The sequence below is a fragment of the Copadichromis virginalis genome, linkage group LG3 (genome assembly GCF_057382275.1).
Source record: "Copadichromis virginalis isolate Kocher_CV1m ecotype Utaka linkage group LG3, C_Virginalis_male_GT1.1, whole genome shotgun sequence".
In the NCBI taxonomy this organism is placed as follows: Eukaryota; Metazoa; Chordata; class Actinopteri; order Cichliformes; family Cichlidae; genus Copadichromis; species Copadichromis virginalis.
Genome location: NC_140620.1, coordinates 32,938,395 through 32,955,538, shown reverse-complemented (window position 1 = coordinate 32,955,538; position 17,144 = coordinate 32,938,395). Strand labels below are relative to the sequence as shown.

Sequence of the window (17,144 nt, the reverse complement as noted above, 5' to 3'; positions counted from 1 at the left end):
CAGTTTTAATTTCATCCAAGAGGCTTGGGGCATTGCATTTAAGCACTTTAACTGCTGAATATTAACATTAGATGCCTATTTATAACCCGCCAAACTGGATGCACCCATCAAGTTATGAAATAACAGCAGACAGACTATTGACTTCTTTTCTCTTCTTATTACATGATGTCAGTCAGTTGGAGTTTATCGCTGGAAATCGCTATCAAGTGCACCCAATGAACTGTTTGAACTTGACACAGTGTGCTTTCGATGCTACTGAATGGTAATGACAATTAGACTTAGACGGCAAATTCGATGTCCTTAACACAGAAAATAAAACCATAAAAAACTGTAGGTTTACGATGCCTTAAGGCAGTAAAAACAGCAAAATTACACGTCAAAGACAAAGTACACACACCCATACACTATAGTGAGTGTATGTACAGATGTAATTGTTCCAAAGAAGGGGACCACAGTAACTGAAAGACCTGCCGCCGATGCCCTGATAGGTACTATAAACTAATAGAAGGATGTTAAAGGTGTTGACCTGAGATCCAGTGAAGTGCCTTCGGTACTGAGGTGATACAGTCAAATTTCAGAGCTGGTGTTGTGATGACTTTGATAATCCAGCAAACCGAGCATGACAATAATCTAATCTTTGTGGTATGATTCATCGACAAATTTCTCAGACTCAGTTCAAGACAGAAATTTTCTAACTATTGATTTATTTTTTAAGAGATAAAACTGAGATCACTGTTCAAGATAATGCAATGTTACTTGTTTACTGTGTTTTAAAGACAGGGATGAGAAATACGAACACATTTTGCGCGTCTTTACTGCAACCGTCACTGTGAAGTCAACAACAAACTAATGACACTTTTGAAAGTTATTAAAAACCCTTCTAAGGTACTTAATGTGAGATCAGGATTTTATTAACAGTATAAAAGTGCTTTATGTAATTAGCCTTTAACCACAAAGGGACCATGAGTATGTTAAGCTGTTTTCAGATGTGCGCTGCTATTTAACCCTCCGCACCCCATGACAGCAACGGACAGCCAGGAGTTTTTGTAGGTGAATAACATCAACATTTGACAATAATATTGCTCGGTTATGATAGTGAGGTGAGCTGTTGAGGATATCTGTTGGTAGGTGCTGTTCCTGACAATGTAGCTGCTGTTAGCAGAAACTTCTATAAGCTTTGGAGGTAATGCCACCAGACTTGGTCAATTACCCAGAAAACTCTATTGCAATGTGTGACTATAATAAAACTTGGTGTTGCAATGTGTCATTGAGAATTATTTGGAGGAATTTGGAACATCCTAAAAGGATTCTCAGGAATCTGGAACATTCTAATAGAACTCTCAAAAATCCTAAAATAGCTCTTGTGAATTCGAAACATTCTAAAAGAATTCTCAGGAATACAGGGTTAACTTTTGATACTTCTTTTTAAATACTCTCATTTCTACCTTTCCCTAGCCCATCGTTGTAAATAGGAATATCTTTGTAATAACTTACTTGGTTACCTTGTGGTACAAATGTAACACGAGTGTGTGTTACATGAGACTACGTTCTAGCCCTAGTTCCATTTCAGTTAATATCTGTTGAATACAATTTACAGATGTTCAAGAAATAAAACTCTCAAGTCCAATCCACTTCAAGTCCAACTTCAATAGAAGAATCAGAGCCTTCCAGAGACGGTCTCACGTCTCTCATGGTCAGTCATTTTGACCTTTCACTAATGATGTTGAAGTACAGACAGGCAACAATAGCTTCGGCTTTTGTAAGGCATCAGTGGAGAAGAAGATTAACAGAAGAGTGAGCAGGATATTGTTTGTTTTTAGCCTAGCACTGCCACATTTGCTGCATTCCCGGCAAACCACTTAGGATTTCCCAGAGGATTTAAAGCCAGGCCCATGCAGCAAAGCAAGATCTTGTAGGACCTCTGCTACATGTTTATCAGGCAGTGGTGGATGCAAAGGCTCGTTGATCCAATGTCCAATTATTACAGAAATATAAGAACATAAAAAAAAGCATGAGCATCACCACCTAGAATTGGGAGAAAAGGTAAACCTCTTCTAGAATGAAGTACTCAACATATTGCACCTTTAACATTTTTTTTTTCATAAAAAATGACTGTAAGATAATAAATTTAACAATTCATAATGAGTTCAACACTGGGCAAACCTGTCTTCTTACATATAAATCAGGAGGCGCAGCTGCCCTTTAACAATACAGTGGCAACAAGAATAGATTCAGCCTCAAGGTAACGAAGCTGAGAAAAATAATGCAGTCTTATGATCAAATACACTTTATTCAGGGCCTTCTGGCTGTGTATCATACAAGGTAAAAATAAATAAATGAATAAAATAACTAAAGGAGACAGTATTGCAACAGCCTTATATCAAAGGACTTGGTGGTCAATTTGAAAAAGTAGCTAAAAACCTTTAAAAATGGCTTCTGTAGAACATTTCGTCTTCATGTTCTAGTATCTTTGTTCTGAAGCACTTTGTGTTATTTATTTAAAAGGTGCTATAGAACTAAACATTTTACTTACACTGTCTAACAAATTAATTAGACCACCTGTCATAAAAACACAAAATAAAATTTAAATTTAAGACTCACTGAAGACAAACTTTAAGACAAACTGAATTTACTTTTACCTCCTGAGACCCATTTTTTTTTATGGCATGTATTTTTAATTTTTCTTTGCTATTTGGCCTAATTGGGCAAAACGTTGTATTGTGGTCTAGACAAACTAAAATGTGATGTCCACATATGTGGATACCAGGTCCTAGAGGGTTAAGAGACTGGTATGTGGGGGGATGTTGTTTCTTTGGTATTTTTAAAATAAAACCTTACATTTAGAAATCATATTTTAGCATTGTTTAACTTTTGGAAAATTACCAATACAGTTAATTTAGGGCAGCTGTGGCATAATCCTTACACCTGGTGGTGGTCTAACAGATTTGTAAAGCTCTTTGCTTACTTAATTACTTACTTCTAGTTTAAAAAAATGTTTTACACATCCATTACGTTTCACTTTTGCAAAATAAAGTAGAAGGTATTGGACCAAACCACTGTGAGGCACACTATGTCCACTTTTAAAAACATTTAAAAAGTATATTTTGCACAATAATCACAAAAGATTTGAGTGCATATTGTTTTATAGTTTCACAGAAAATATTGGCTCCATCCTTGGTTGCACTGATATGACAATTTTGGGAATTAACGAATGAAAACTAATTTCAGGAAGGGCAGTAGCACCCCAGATACCCTTCTAGTTACACTTCTGCTACAAAAGTGATCTTTTATTACAAAAGTAATTGTTGTCATCTTGGTATCCTAAAAGGCTTTGTCAGACATATAAACAATATTCTTTTACCCTAATTTGATTCATAATGAGTCAGTGCCATTCAAAAGAATTCATCTTCGTTAGCTAATTGACTTACAAAACGTAAACCAGTGGATCAAAACTCAGCTGACCAAACCTTATGACCAAAGTGGACTTTGGTTTGTTTTGACAGTTGGACTTTGTGTTGTTGGGGCGGACACCTCAGTTTGAAAAAAGCGCTTGTCATCCTTTGAAAACCTCTCATCTGCAACAAAAGCTTCAGGAATGAGGAAACAGACGCTTGTTTTCTTGTTGACACCTATCTTTTTAAAACAGAGTTTAATGGGGTGAAGGGTCAATGATTATGGAGCTGTATGCTGCGGTGAGAAAAACAACACCTCTGCAGTCACATGGCTCAATAGCAGCATGAATGTGTGTATGCATTCATTCATTCAAAACACAATCAGCAACTATTTTATGACAAGGTTTAATCTGCATTCCCCAACAATAAAGACAGAGAGATTTGAGTTTATGGCAGGACACTAAAACAATTATATCACCATATTACCAAGAGACCATGTGGGCGATGACTGAGATTAACCAAAGCTCATTCTACACACAAAAAAGGTACAAATGATTGTAAGTCTTGAACTGTTTAAAAGGTTGCCAGCTGCTTGCAGGGTTTTTGGTATGTTTGTGACAAATTAACCATCCTGTAAAGTTTGGGAAGTGCTTTGAGTAAACGTGAAAAGTTGGTTAGGGAAGATAAAGGAACTGCAGAGCACACATTGCAGGGGTCAGTAACCAGGTTCAGCCACAGGCCAGTTTTTTTCCACACTGCCTAACAGGGGTACCGTGGAAGTTACGCTCACAGTAGAAATGTACATATCTGCTCTATGATGGTTTGAATTATTTCGCTTAATACCTACAGAAAAATACTGCGTACAACTTTCTTATTGTTGACTCAAATATATATGCCTGCTTGAAATATTAACTTTTATTAATGTTGCATGCTGTATTCACTGGGATTTGACACCAGGGGTCTCAAACTCAAATGAGCCGCAGGCCACTGCTGACACCGTCATCTCATTGGAGGGACACTTTAGTGTTCAAGTAGTACAAAAATACAAACCAGAAAACACCCACTAATATTTCCTAAAATGTTGTGTTTTGTTTGTTTTTTAAAATTTCAAATATTGCATAACAACACAAAACTGCAAACGTGAACGCAATTTTTTCTCACTCTTAACTAACTGAAGCCTTGCATTGAACTACCATATAAACACATTGGTCCGCTCTTTCTGGCCAGACATGTAGCACCACTTTTGCTATAATTTCATTTGTATTCAGGAAATAAAAATGCAGACGTGAGAGTACACATTAGTTTTTGACTGCTAGCGAAAATTGTTTTCTTTTTATTTGTATTCTCTTGTTACCTCGGCCAGCTCTGCGGCTCCGAGCCGTAGTAGCCTCTGGCTAATATGTCGTGTTCCATGTCGGGCTCGTAGCTGAGAACTAGCTTTACTGTCTGGTAGTGGTGCCACGGATCAAAATTCTCACGGTTTGGATCGGATCAATTTTCGGATCAGCAAAAAAAGAAATGAAGTGAACAAATAACATTGGTGTCCGTGTCCACATGTTAGTTTAGATGTAGCACACTGATCAAATAAGTTTGGTTCATGAAGAAATTTTCCTACTCCCTTCCAGGGTCTGGATTACACAGCTCAGGAAGTAAAGCAGGTAATCTACTAATTGGAAGGTTGGTGATTCAATCCCTAGCTGCTCCAGTCTGCATGCCAAAGTATTCCTAGGCAAGACAAGGGGAAAAGTGCTTGTGTGAATGAGGCAATCTGTATAAAGCGGTTTGACTGCTCCAGTAGAGTAGACCCACCCTTCATAAGAACCAGCCCATTTACCAGGTCTTGGGACCGATTGCAGTTTCGTAGCCTGTTCGGTTTTATTTTGGCAGGAGATGGCATGTCCCTATAGTTTACTTTACAAAAAAAGGGAACAGTCAGTTACTGACACTTGTCTCTCATCACATTTAAGCATGCTTTCATTTAACACACTGAAGTTACTGTCTGGTGGGGGGGTCAGCTTGTGGGAGGCATTATACCTCCCACTGCAGGCCTACTTGTTGTTCCTAGAGTATTTTTTCAGTTTTCAGGCCCCTCTTCTGTGGAACCAGCTTCCAGTTTGGATTCAGGAGACAGACACTATCTCTACTTTTAAAATTAGGATTAAAACTTTCCTTTATGCAAAAGCAAATAGTTGGATCAGGTGACCCTGAATCCTCCCTTAGTTATGAGGGCACTTGCTCATGGGGTGGGAGTGGGTTAATATGATTATTGGGGTTTTCTTTGTTTTCCTTATATTATTATAGGGTCTTTGTCTTACAATACAAAGCTCCTTGAGGCAACTGTTGTGATTTGGCGCTATATAAATAAAACTGAATCGAATTAAGTTTGTTTTTTAAGTATTTCTCTGCATTTCTGAAACTTGATGAAATTTGTTGTAACAGCAGACGGCTTATCAGTATGTTAGAGGACCTGCTCATTTCTTCATTGACCCTGCACAGCACAACGCAGACATTGTGGCAGCCCAAGTGTCAACCCAGACATGCTACACATACAGCAGTAGTTTACTATCTAGGCCATTATGCCCATGATGAATGAGTTTTCCCGTCAGTTACCTTTTTTTTCACTCACAATGTTTTAATTGTTATTATCAATCTCTTCCACAGCATGTCTTTTGTCCCGTATGACTCTCCTAACCCCAAATCAGTCATGGCAGATGGCCGCCGTCCCTGAGCCTTGTTCTTCTGGAGGTTTCTTCCTGTTAAAAGGGAGTTTTTGTTTCCCACTTCCCCAAAGAACTTTGCTCATAGGGAGTCATATGATTGTTGGGGTTTTCTGTTTTCTTTGTATTATTGTAGGATCTTGTAGTGCTCTGAGGCGGCTGTTGTTATGATTTATGCGCCGTGTTAATAAAATTAAATTGAACTGAATGATGCGACTTATCCCGGAATCTCCCAGTAATAAAAGAAGCCTAACCCTGACACACAAAGGATTAAATACTTTTTAAAATACGACAGTTGAATCAATTTCTTGTTTGAAAACAATGATTTAAAAAGAGTCAGCGTGAGCATAGGTGGTCCCAGTGTGTGCTGCTTACATTTCCTCTAAATGAGTTTGGAAATTTGGCCTCCCTTTGGGGGTCAGGAGGTTATTAAAGACAAGAGGACTTATCGTAATCCCGCTTGCTGACGTCACCGGTGCATTCTTTTAGACATAATCACAGAGGTTCTCAAAGAGGTTTTTATCAGACTCCAGAGTTATCAGGGAATTTCTCAACCTCGTGGCCTTTCAGAGTGCCCAGAGGAAGAAAGAAAAAATATTTCCTTCATCAGATGGTTGAAATGATTTAGCTCACACTTCATTGGCTCCTCCGGGTGGGTGTGTCGCAGCATATTTGAGAATCACGTGCATCAGTGTGCTGAGCAAACCCAGACAAAAACAGATACATTTATTTGGGTCTTTAGTGACGTCAAAGTCCTGTTTGTGTTTAGAAACTGAACTGTTGTGTAACGTAAGACAAACACAGATCTGCAAAGAAACACTCAACCGACGAAAAAAAATTTAAACAAAATAAAGAGAGGAAGGAAGACGGCCGAGACCAGGGCAGCTACATGAACACATTTTTATTGCAATAGCTCTATCGAAAGCAAAAAAGTTTTGATAAATATAAACACTATGCCGATGCTCAAATCGCCTCCGCGTACCCCCTCCGACCCCCCTTTTCTCTCCACAAGGAAACAAAAGAGACAAGGAGAAAAGGAAGTTAAAAAAAAAATAATGGGCGAGGGGGCGGGGCACCTGCCAGGCGCCAATCATAACATGAAAAAAAAGCAACAACTCAAGTTTTCCTTATTTACACAAGGAGGATTCCCACCAGTTCTCTCTTTCTCTCTAAATTTTAAGCTCTCTTCACACACACACACACACACACACACACACACACACGACGCTGAAAAATAATGCACGTACGAAGGATACACACCTCCACAGTATTGTTTTTGAACTCTTTCCTGTAAAGCTAATGAACAACAGCATTCAACTTGGAAAAAATAAAATAAGAACACAGGTAGCGGGGGTGAGAGTGGGATTTTTCCTGACCCACGCCTTTGTCTTCTTAGTTCGCCACTGACAGCATTTTCAGTTGTTATAACTGTACTACACAGCAGCAAAAAAACCCAAAAGAACTGTGATATAGTTACAAAAAAATAAACATTAGGCAGGTTGTAACCAATTTCTTTATACAAATAACTGCAAAAAATGCCTATGTACTCTTAACAAAAAACAAAAAACCCCTATCCTTGTGTCGCTTTGTATTCAGAGAAGCCTCTCCGATGAGACAAAACAACCAGGAATAAGATGAATTCTTCCCTCTGTAAACTAGAATATAAAATAAATCAAAGGATTAGAGGAAAAACAGAAGTTTGCATAATGATGCCGTACCCTAAGTCTTCTCTGTCAGGATTATATATATAGATATATATGTATAATGTAGGCCTTATTTCTTTCTTAATTCTCCACCCTAAACATGAAAACAGGACAGTTTTGAGGTTGAATTGTTGCCAAAATAAACAGATTCTGTGTGAATGAATTCAGTTATAACAAAGAAATAAACAGAGGATCAAATCTGACGTGTACAATTTTCAAATAAATTATGTGGGGGAAAGAAAAAAACTAGCTCTACCATTTAGCATGAAAACCCCAAAAGCAACACATTGCTGTAGCAAAGTACACAAAAAAGAAAAATAAACAACCAAAAAAGGAAAAAAAAAAATTTCTCATTTGTCTCAACGGGCCACTGATTTAACTCTTTGTTCACTCAAAAAGAGAAGATGGGGTGGGGAGGTCGGGGGTGCGAAAAAAAAATCGCTTAAATTCACATAAGACACGTCACGTTTAAAAAAGAAAAACCGACCGTGCTCATTTTCAGGGGTCTGTCATCATCATTGCACGAGTCTGAAAACAGAGCCGGGGTGGTGGGAAAGCGTGGCCACGGTTTTTTAAATGTTTGTGCTAATCGAGACACGTTTGCTAATTGCAGGATGTTAGGAAGTTGAATCCTCCTGATTCTATGCTATGAAGGATCCTTGCAGACTGTGGAAGACTCGCTTCATCTTTGGCCACTTCTATCTGCGTGTAAATGGAAACGTAGCATAGCAGAAAGAGCGTGTTAAAGTGGCCCTCTGTCTCGTTTGTACTGAACACCGACAAACTTCCAAATATTGAGATCAGTGCCAGCTTCACACGGCTCGGAACGCTCCGTTGCAAACCAGCGTCTCTAGTCTTGGGTCTGTGTGATGTCACTGAGTAGAGAAACCCAATACAGCCATCTCAGACCAGAAGCCCTATCCAGTTGCTCACGATGGGCAGCCAATCACACAAAAGCTAGTTGTGTCAGACAGTGGATAAAATTAGGGGCTCCACCAAGGCTTGTTATTTTGATCTGTGAATCATGCTAAGCTACTCTAATAGACTAAAAGATATGCAGCTAGAAACTAGCAGAAGCAGGCTTGAAGTAGGAGAGATGTAATGCTGCTTTACACCAGCTGTACCGACTGATCCAGGCCTATCGCCTAATAAGTTTACATTTAATGAAACACGTTTTTCTGTGTTTATCCCTGTTTGCAAAGAAATCATTTAAAATTCGTTGATATTTTCGCACACCCCTATTACCTTAAATTATTTTAAACACTGATCCATTCAGAATTTCACTGCATTTAAATAGATGAGAGGAAAAGTAAGTTTAACCACAACTCCTTCAGTGAAACAAGATCAACTAGAATGCATTAAAAAAAAAAATGATATTAGTGACGACTACAACAAGGCTTAAGAAACAAAACCCTTCAGAACTTCAGTGAACAAAGCAAGCAGCTTTTTTATGGGACCTGCACCTGAGAAGAAGCTTCCACAGTCTGCACGGTCAAACGGCTACAAGTCAGCATCAGGTATCAGGACAATGAGAGCAAATTGGAGCAAAGATTATTCAGTTAAACTTGTCGAGGCTGCTTTCAAAACCAAAGTCAAACACGCCTTCCCTCGCTCCTGGCTCTGCTTGGATAACAGTGATGATGCATCGTTAAACAAGCAAATTCCAAAACATCAGGAAAGGTGGGATAACAAAAAACAAAAAAAAAAAAAATCATAAGAAAAAAACAAAAAAAACAAAATCAGGATGATTGCATTAAATACTGAAAGAAATCACTGAAATTCTGTGGACCAGTCTAGCTGTCAGTCTTTGAGTTTAAGCACATCGTGGGAGAGCAGCGCGACTATAAATGCTAAATACGCGCGTATTAGTGTGTGAAGGTGCCAAAACAAAAAGAGGAGGCAATTTGTGCGCCACTATAAGTGTGTGTGGGTTGGGGTGTCACAGGGCAAGTATGTCCAGTGCGCTGCACCTGGGGCTGGAGCTCCGGTTACTGGAAACCTCTTTACGTCACGCGGAGCCGCTGACGAACACCCCGGCATTCATATGTGCGAGAAAAATCCCGCACGTCATCAAGAGCCGCTCACAAAGGGCCGAAACGGAGACGCGCAGGAGGTACCCTCGACTAAAAAGGGCTGCATGACTCCTCTGTGCCTGTATGCAATATGAGGGAATGTGTGTGGAGGGGGGCACATGACCGAGATATGCGTCTTATTGACGTACGGGTTTGCGTGTGTATGTACATGCCACTGCTCACAAAGTACAGTAAATGGTTCACTTGCATTTCGTGTGTGTGTGTGTGCATTATTCCTGTGTTTGCATCTCAGTGTGTCAATACTGTACTTTGTGCTTTTTACCTTTCACAGCGTTTGTCTGCGTTTGCTTTGGCGCCACTCTCCCTCGCTAATCTGAACTGTGCTACGGACCGCATGAGGTAAAACTGAATGAAACAAACAAACACGAACTACTTGGATCTACTCAACAGTTATTTGTGCAGAAAACTGAGGAAGATGAACCAAGTGAAACAGCAGGGCGGGGAAGAAAAAAAACAAACAAAAACAACAAATCCGTTTTTTTGTTGTTGTTTTGTTTTTTTTCAGCCGAGTTTTTGAACCACATAATCAGATTTTCTTGCTGAGAGTTCATTAACAACACCCAGATATCTGTGAAGGCAGCTGGTTAGCTTAGCTTAGCATGAAGACCCAAAAAGAGTAGCAGACCTATCCACATAGATAAAGCCTGTGTTTAAACCGATTATATATTCTTTAAGGAACAGTCATGACATAATGGCCTAAAGCTGCTTTTACAATTTGGTTTAATGTGTCAAAGTTGATCTGTTATGCTTTTTCTTATTTTCTGTCACATATGCACACAGTTATGAGGATGAATGCTTATTTTAAATGGAACAAGGTTTCTATCCTGTGTGTATGCAGCTCTTTGAAAGTCAAAAGCTCAGGCTTCAGACTGCTCCAAATGCCTGGTTTCAGACACTTTTTTCCTACTTTTGGCTCTCCATGATTCCATGGAAACCAGACAAAAGCCCCGCTTAATTGCTTCTTAAACCTATTAGAGGGGCATCCAATCAGAAGTTACTTAAATCAAACTAAAATGGCTTTTTTCTACTTTTAGCTCTCTTTGATGTCACAGAGAGAAGACATCTCTTATACAGTCATTTCAGGCACAGGAGTCCCGTCTATCTGCTGAAGGGCATCCATCAGGAGAAAGTTGGTTTAAAGGGAGCTAAAATGGGTTGTTTCAAACAGGTGAATGTAATAAGGATTATTGCTAAGTGGCTCTAGTAGAATCCAATTAACCAAAACACTGAAACAGAAATTAGCATAACAGGCCCACTTTAACAAGATGGCATGTACTGTTGTATCTCTGTATCTTTATTTATGGCCTTGCTCATATTAACAATACTTTTATATTTTTAGGTGTATTTTTTTGCCTTTTAGTGATATACATTTTCATTTTTGTGCAAGTAAAACAAAAGAACTGCTATTTTAGTGACTTTCTGTGCTCTGTAGTGCAATATTTAAACACCTAGCCAGCATTAAATGGATATAAATTGGGTTTAAAATTTAAAGTTTGAGCAGAACACAATTTCTTTTAACTGGACTTTGTGTAAAATTACTTTTGAACACCTTTTGGCTCCTGTTCTGACTTTCGATGCTACTCCTTGCTAACCGACTGCTAGCTGTAGCTTCACTTTTAAGATTATCAGACTTCTAATGAGTGGATTGTAAATGACACCGAAAACATTGCAGTGTTCCACCAGTGGCCATAACAATTCCCCGCCCTGCTGAGTACCATCAGTCAGAAGAACAAACAAAGTGAAATGTACCGAAACATTTGTACCTGCATTAACATATAAATAATCAGCACTATATAACATGAGGAGTAATGCTTTAAGGTTGCATTGGTACTCTGACAAACCCACACTGGCGCAGTACTGCAGCTGATTTTAGCCCTTTAGAGCAGGCCCGCTCAGGCAATGGGTGCTAACGTGTCGCTGAGGCGCAAGCGCCCTGCTACATGATGATCCAAAGGGTGCCGGTACTGCGTCGTACCTGGGATCAAATGCGATACTCGTACAATGCCACTCTGAAACTGAAACGGGCCCAGCCGCGAGCTTGTACCATTAAAGGGGGTTAAGGAATTAAAAAAATAAACACTTTATCCAATATGTAATAACTATACGGCATTCAGGATGGATTACACAAGGGGTTAAAGAAATTAGAATAATAATAGTAATAGTAATAATAATAATAATAAATGATGACTATTTAAATTCAAATCAACATAAAAAAAAATCCAAGTCTGTGCCGTAATGCCTTTGAATTTCATTTTCCCTTTTTTCTTTTTTAATACTATATGGAGAAGCAGAACCATCTGATAAAAAGGCTCTGTGCAGATGCAAGGACGCCCCTCAGCCAAAGTTCACCCTCTGTTTGTTGAATAAGTACGAGCCCAACTGTCTCTGAGAGGGGGCGGGGAAGCAGCGCACGCTGGCAGCGTCGGTCAAGAGAGGGAGGATTATTTGTTAATTTAAAAAAAATAAAAAAGAAGAAGAAGAAAGAAAAAAAAGGGACGATATGCATATAAAACAGAGGAAAAACAAAAAATGAAAAACACTTTTTTTAAAAACTGCAAGCGGTTTTTTGTGTTTGTTTTTGACATTTTGTCTGCGATCAGAAGGGAGCAGCTTCTCAGTCTCAGTGAAGGTCAGAGGGCAACGGCGTTGGAGGCCAAAGGTCACAGGCTGAGTCAAGTGCCGCGAGCAGAGAGATGAGGATGAAGAGGAGGGGGGGCTGCGGCGCGCGATGAACCTCCGTCGCTCAGTCTGAGACACAGAGAGAGGGGGGGGGGGGAAAAGCATGTTAGTGAAAACATGAAGACAAACACAAAAACAACAAACTAGCGACAACATGACACTGACCACAGGCAGCCAAATACAAAATAGAACAATCTGTTTGGGAGTTTGGGAAGAATGTATATTTTTTTTCTTTTCAAAAAATCAAGACAAAAACCAACAACTTCAAGAATTTACATGAAGCTATCATCAGCCTCCAAATGAACAAACAGGTTGAGATTACGCGTCGTTAAAGGCATAAACCTGTGAGGTGTGGAGTGTCAGTAAGACACAACAGCACAGGTTTACCAAGCATGGGCACCGGGGTAGCTAGTTAGGTCAGGAAAACATGACAGTATCAGTGCCAGATACTTGTAATTGGTATTAATTCATATATTTTTTACTTATTATTTGACTGACTTGTTCCTTCTTCTTATAGTAAAGGTTTTCTTGTGTGCGGGAGCAGCTGAACAACAAGAGGAACGACTTTCCTTTCTGTCTCTACACAACTGAAAGTAAGCTCCACCTAGAAGAGGCAAAAGGACGTTTGCTGTAATTATTAATTGTAACTTTCTCCTCTCCAAGTATCTAATATGCAAAATACTTTGTGACTTTTCAGCTGCCTCTCCATGGAGGACTGGATTGCAGGTTGGAGCCCTCAGCGAGTATGGGATAGCTCCACATAAACAAGTTCTAGACCTGCAGCTCACAGAGGATCCAGAGCAGAATGAGAAGCTGCTGTGCAGAAGAGGTACGTCCCGTGGACCACCACAACAGCAGCCTGCCTGGCAAATCAGCCCATAAGAAAACACTAGACTTTCAAAACAAGAGCCAGGGTGGTTTTCCCTGCCATACTTTGGCAACTGTTAAATTCCCTGGCTATACTTCCTGAGTAAAAGTTTATTGTGTGAGGAAATGCTGTCATATATTGAAGTGAGTATCTCTGGATGTGGAACTTTTGTTTAACCTTGTAGTGTTGACACACGTGCTGCCGCGACCAAATCACATGACCGATTTAAGACGATGTAACCCGCAGAACGCTGGCTCGCGAATAAATTCCGTTTTTTAAATTGTGTTGACAGGCTGAGTAAAGACAAGTAAAACCAGAGTTATGATAAACAATTTTAAAATGCCAGCTGTAAGCCCTGTGATGTGTCCTGTGTGTACACTAGGTTTAGAAATTTGCATCTTGTATTTGCATTTTAAATGATAAAAGTAATTCGTTAAAAATGTTTGTGGTAAAATCAGCCAGTTGCACACTTGACTCCAGACGGTTAAGCAAAAGACAGGAAGCTAGGGCTGCTCGATTATGGCAAAAATGATAATCACGATTATTTTAACTGAAATTGAGATCACGATTATTTGACGATATTTATTTAACCCTTTAAGACCTACTATAGAACCAAGTCCACCAGAGCTTATATTATTTTTTTACATGTTGTAGTGCCATTTGTGGGAGCATTTCAAGTTGCTATACATCAATACAACTGTTATAGCCCATATTTTAATAATATGTATGCATTAAGTCCATAGTAATTACATAAATTGCAAAAAAGTGCAATAAACTACAAAAAAAATTGAAAATCGCTTTTGTTTTGTTTACATATATTTCTACTTGGAGAAATTTAAGAGGTTTATCCCTCAAAACTTTAAATACAATAAAGTTGCAAAAAATAGTTTCCCACCACAGGAAATTTATTTTGAGTGTCTTCATAGTTTTATTTTGGAGATACAGCAATTTTTATATACTGCAGGAAAAACAAAAAAAACAATCCTATGATGCAAATTTGCAAAGAAAACAGCATGTGCATCATTTCACTGTGGGGAGTGTTACGAACAGCTGATAGGAACGGCAAAGCGTGTTTCTGGAATATTATGTTTTTGTTGCTGCAAGCGCTTTTTATGCAATTTTTGCAAAGCTATATGTGGAACGAAACCGTGACCGAGGACAAGCTGATGGCATAAGATGTAAGTTTCATATGCAAAACAAATTATTGCGCTAGCTTACACGGTTCCGGTTCTACAGGGATTTAAAAATAGTTACGCAAAACGGAGCGTGCTGCTCTGACCGGCTTTAAAGGGTTAACAATGACTTTAAAAAAATAATATAAAATAGTGTGCAACACCACTGAAGTTTTTTTTAACCTCTCTTTTCAACCAAAAGGCAGTCACTCTCTCCTCTCCAAATAACTTCTGCTTAGCTTTCCGAGCTTCCCTCGGGTCCTCTTAATCAGCGGTCTCCAACCTTTTTTGCGCCACGGACCGGTTTATGCCCGACAATATTTTCACGGACCGGCCTTTAAGGTGTCGCGGATAAATGAGGGAGGGGCTAATAATCGGCTCAGTCATTTTTAATGATCGTTGAAAGCCCAGATCATAATCGTGATTAAAATTCAATTAATTGAGCAGCCCTACAGGAAGCACTTAAAAAAACAAAAAAAACCAACTTTAAAGCGTCACAAGCATTTTCACTGCTGTTTGTACAAACAAAAAAAGCAAGCTGGAAAATGAGAACAATTATAATGAGACCACGGGCTAATAGAAAAACTATTACACATTATCACAGCACACACACAGAAACAGGAATGTTTGTGGTTCACTGATTGGAAGGGGGGGGGGGCTGTCGATATGATCTTTTTGGACATTTTGAAGGCTAGCGGTGCCAATTTTGACTGGAACCAGACCCTGTCTGGCTTTGGGCTCAGCCCCCCAAACATTTCTCCAAATCCTGAAAAGGTGGGGGTTCTGGTGGCTTCTGAGGGGTCGTGCGTTGGAAGACACTGCAGGGGTTGCAAAAACACTCGACCCTCTTCTGCCAGCTCAGGAATGGTTATCACCACGCTTAGAGGTTGCCCAACAGTTTGGTAATCTTAAAAAGGGCACGATTAATGACACAAGCCGCAGGTTTACAATCACAGAAGAAGAAAGTAGAACTACAGCAGTTGCACGGTCACAGATCACCGCCTGAGAGAAGCAGCACAAATGTGAGACATCTCTGTCGGAGGAGGCTTGGCTTGAACTCCTCGTTGTATAATAAAATCTGTTTGTCTGGTAATAAGTGTGCGTGGCCGGTGAACTTTGGATTCTGCTCGCTGCCAGCACACACACACACACACACACACACACACACACACACACGCTCACAAATAAAATGTTTGTTTCCTGCCCTGCTATCATTGCTGGGTCGGGCTGTCAGGTCGGTTGTTGTGGTGCGGCCCAGCGGCCCTGAATGACCCGTGGCGATGGCCGCCGTCCAGCTGGGTTATTCCGCTGAGAGCGAGCCTTTGTCTGACACAACAATGTGAGCAGCATGCCACAATACAGATGCTTTGACACTGCTGGAATGCTGCCCCTCTGTTTGCTAGCCATGGGGAGGGAGGGAGGGATGGACTGACGGAAAGGCAGGGATACACGGATAAGAGAAGAAACAACAACCTGATGCAACCAAATTACAACCAAAAAAACCCAAAAGGTGTAGCACACCCTGGAATTCTGCTATGAACAAGGCCGTCTTTAAGCTCCCTGAAAAGCCTTCGGCTGATCTAAAACACTGCAGTGAGAGAACTGACAGGACTTTCTCTTAACTGGCGCCTGTTAGATCCAGAATCAAATTTAAAATCCTCCTCCTTACACACCAAGTCCTAAATGATCAGGCCCCTTCATATCTGATATATATTTTAGTATCAAATTACCCTAACAGAGCACTTTGCTCTCAGACTGCAGGCTTACTTACTCTCACGTTTCTAAACATACAATGTCAGGCAGAGCCAGCTTTCAACAGGAGTGGGTTGGGTTAAGAGGTAGGCAGGTTTGATACAGCATAGTATTGTGATATTTTGCTCTATCGTAGCAATACAGGGGCACTAAATTTTCATATTCTATTAAAAAAAAGTGAATATTCTGGGAATACTACGAACAAGAGGGCTTATCTCATGCACAAGTCGAGAGGACTCCACTTAACTGGCTGTATTCCTGGAGAACAGGAAGGTTTGCTGAGAACACATGTAAGAGTCAAATGTGAATTTACTGCAACAACTGTGACAAATCATCAAAAATCACACTAATTCAAACAGACTGCATGCAACTGCCAGCTCGACCCTGTTGAGACTGAAGTTGTTGAAACTATCTGATGGTGGTATTTATGGCAGGTTTTAGTGATGGTGTAGGTATCCTCCACAATCTCACTCTGCGACTCTAACTTTGAAAAAAGGTGATAAATCAAAATATACAATATGTTATTACAATACTCAACATGTTGCAAAACATTCAAGGTCGCAAAAAATGGTATCGTGAGTTAAGCATTGTAATAACATCGTATGGTGAGGTGTCTGGTGATTCCTGCCTCTCTCCTATGGAACCAGCTCCTACATTAGACTGGGAGACCGTCTATTTTTAAGACTAAATTAAAAACTTGCCTTTTGATTAAGCGTATAGCTGTTCCTGTCTGAGCCTGGTTGTGCATGGGGTTGTCATGTATTTGCT

The 17,144-nt window shown here is 39.8% G+C and overlaps 1 protein-coding gene across 1 annotated transcript in view; it reads right to left on the bottom strand.

Moving 5' to 3' along the window:
* Positions 1-6,995: 6,995 nt before the first annotated feature.
* The window catches only part of irs4b (insulin receptor substrate 4b), a 30,215-nt gene continuing 20,066 nt past the window's right edge, over positions 6,996-17,144 (bottom strand). The window contains exon 2 of the mRNA XM_085450720.1: positions 6,996-12,653. Within this exon, the coding sequence (XP_085306846.1) occupies positions 12,649-12,653 (5 nt within the window). The 3' untranslated portion in view covers positions 6,996-12,648. The remainder of the gene's footprint in view (positions 12,654-17,144) is intronic.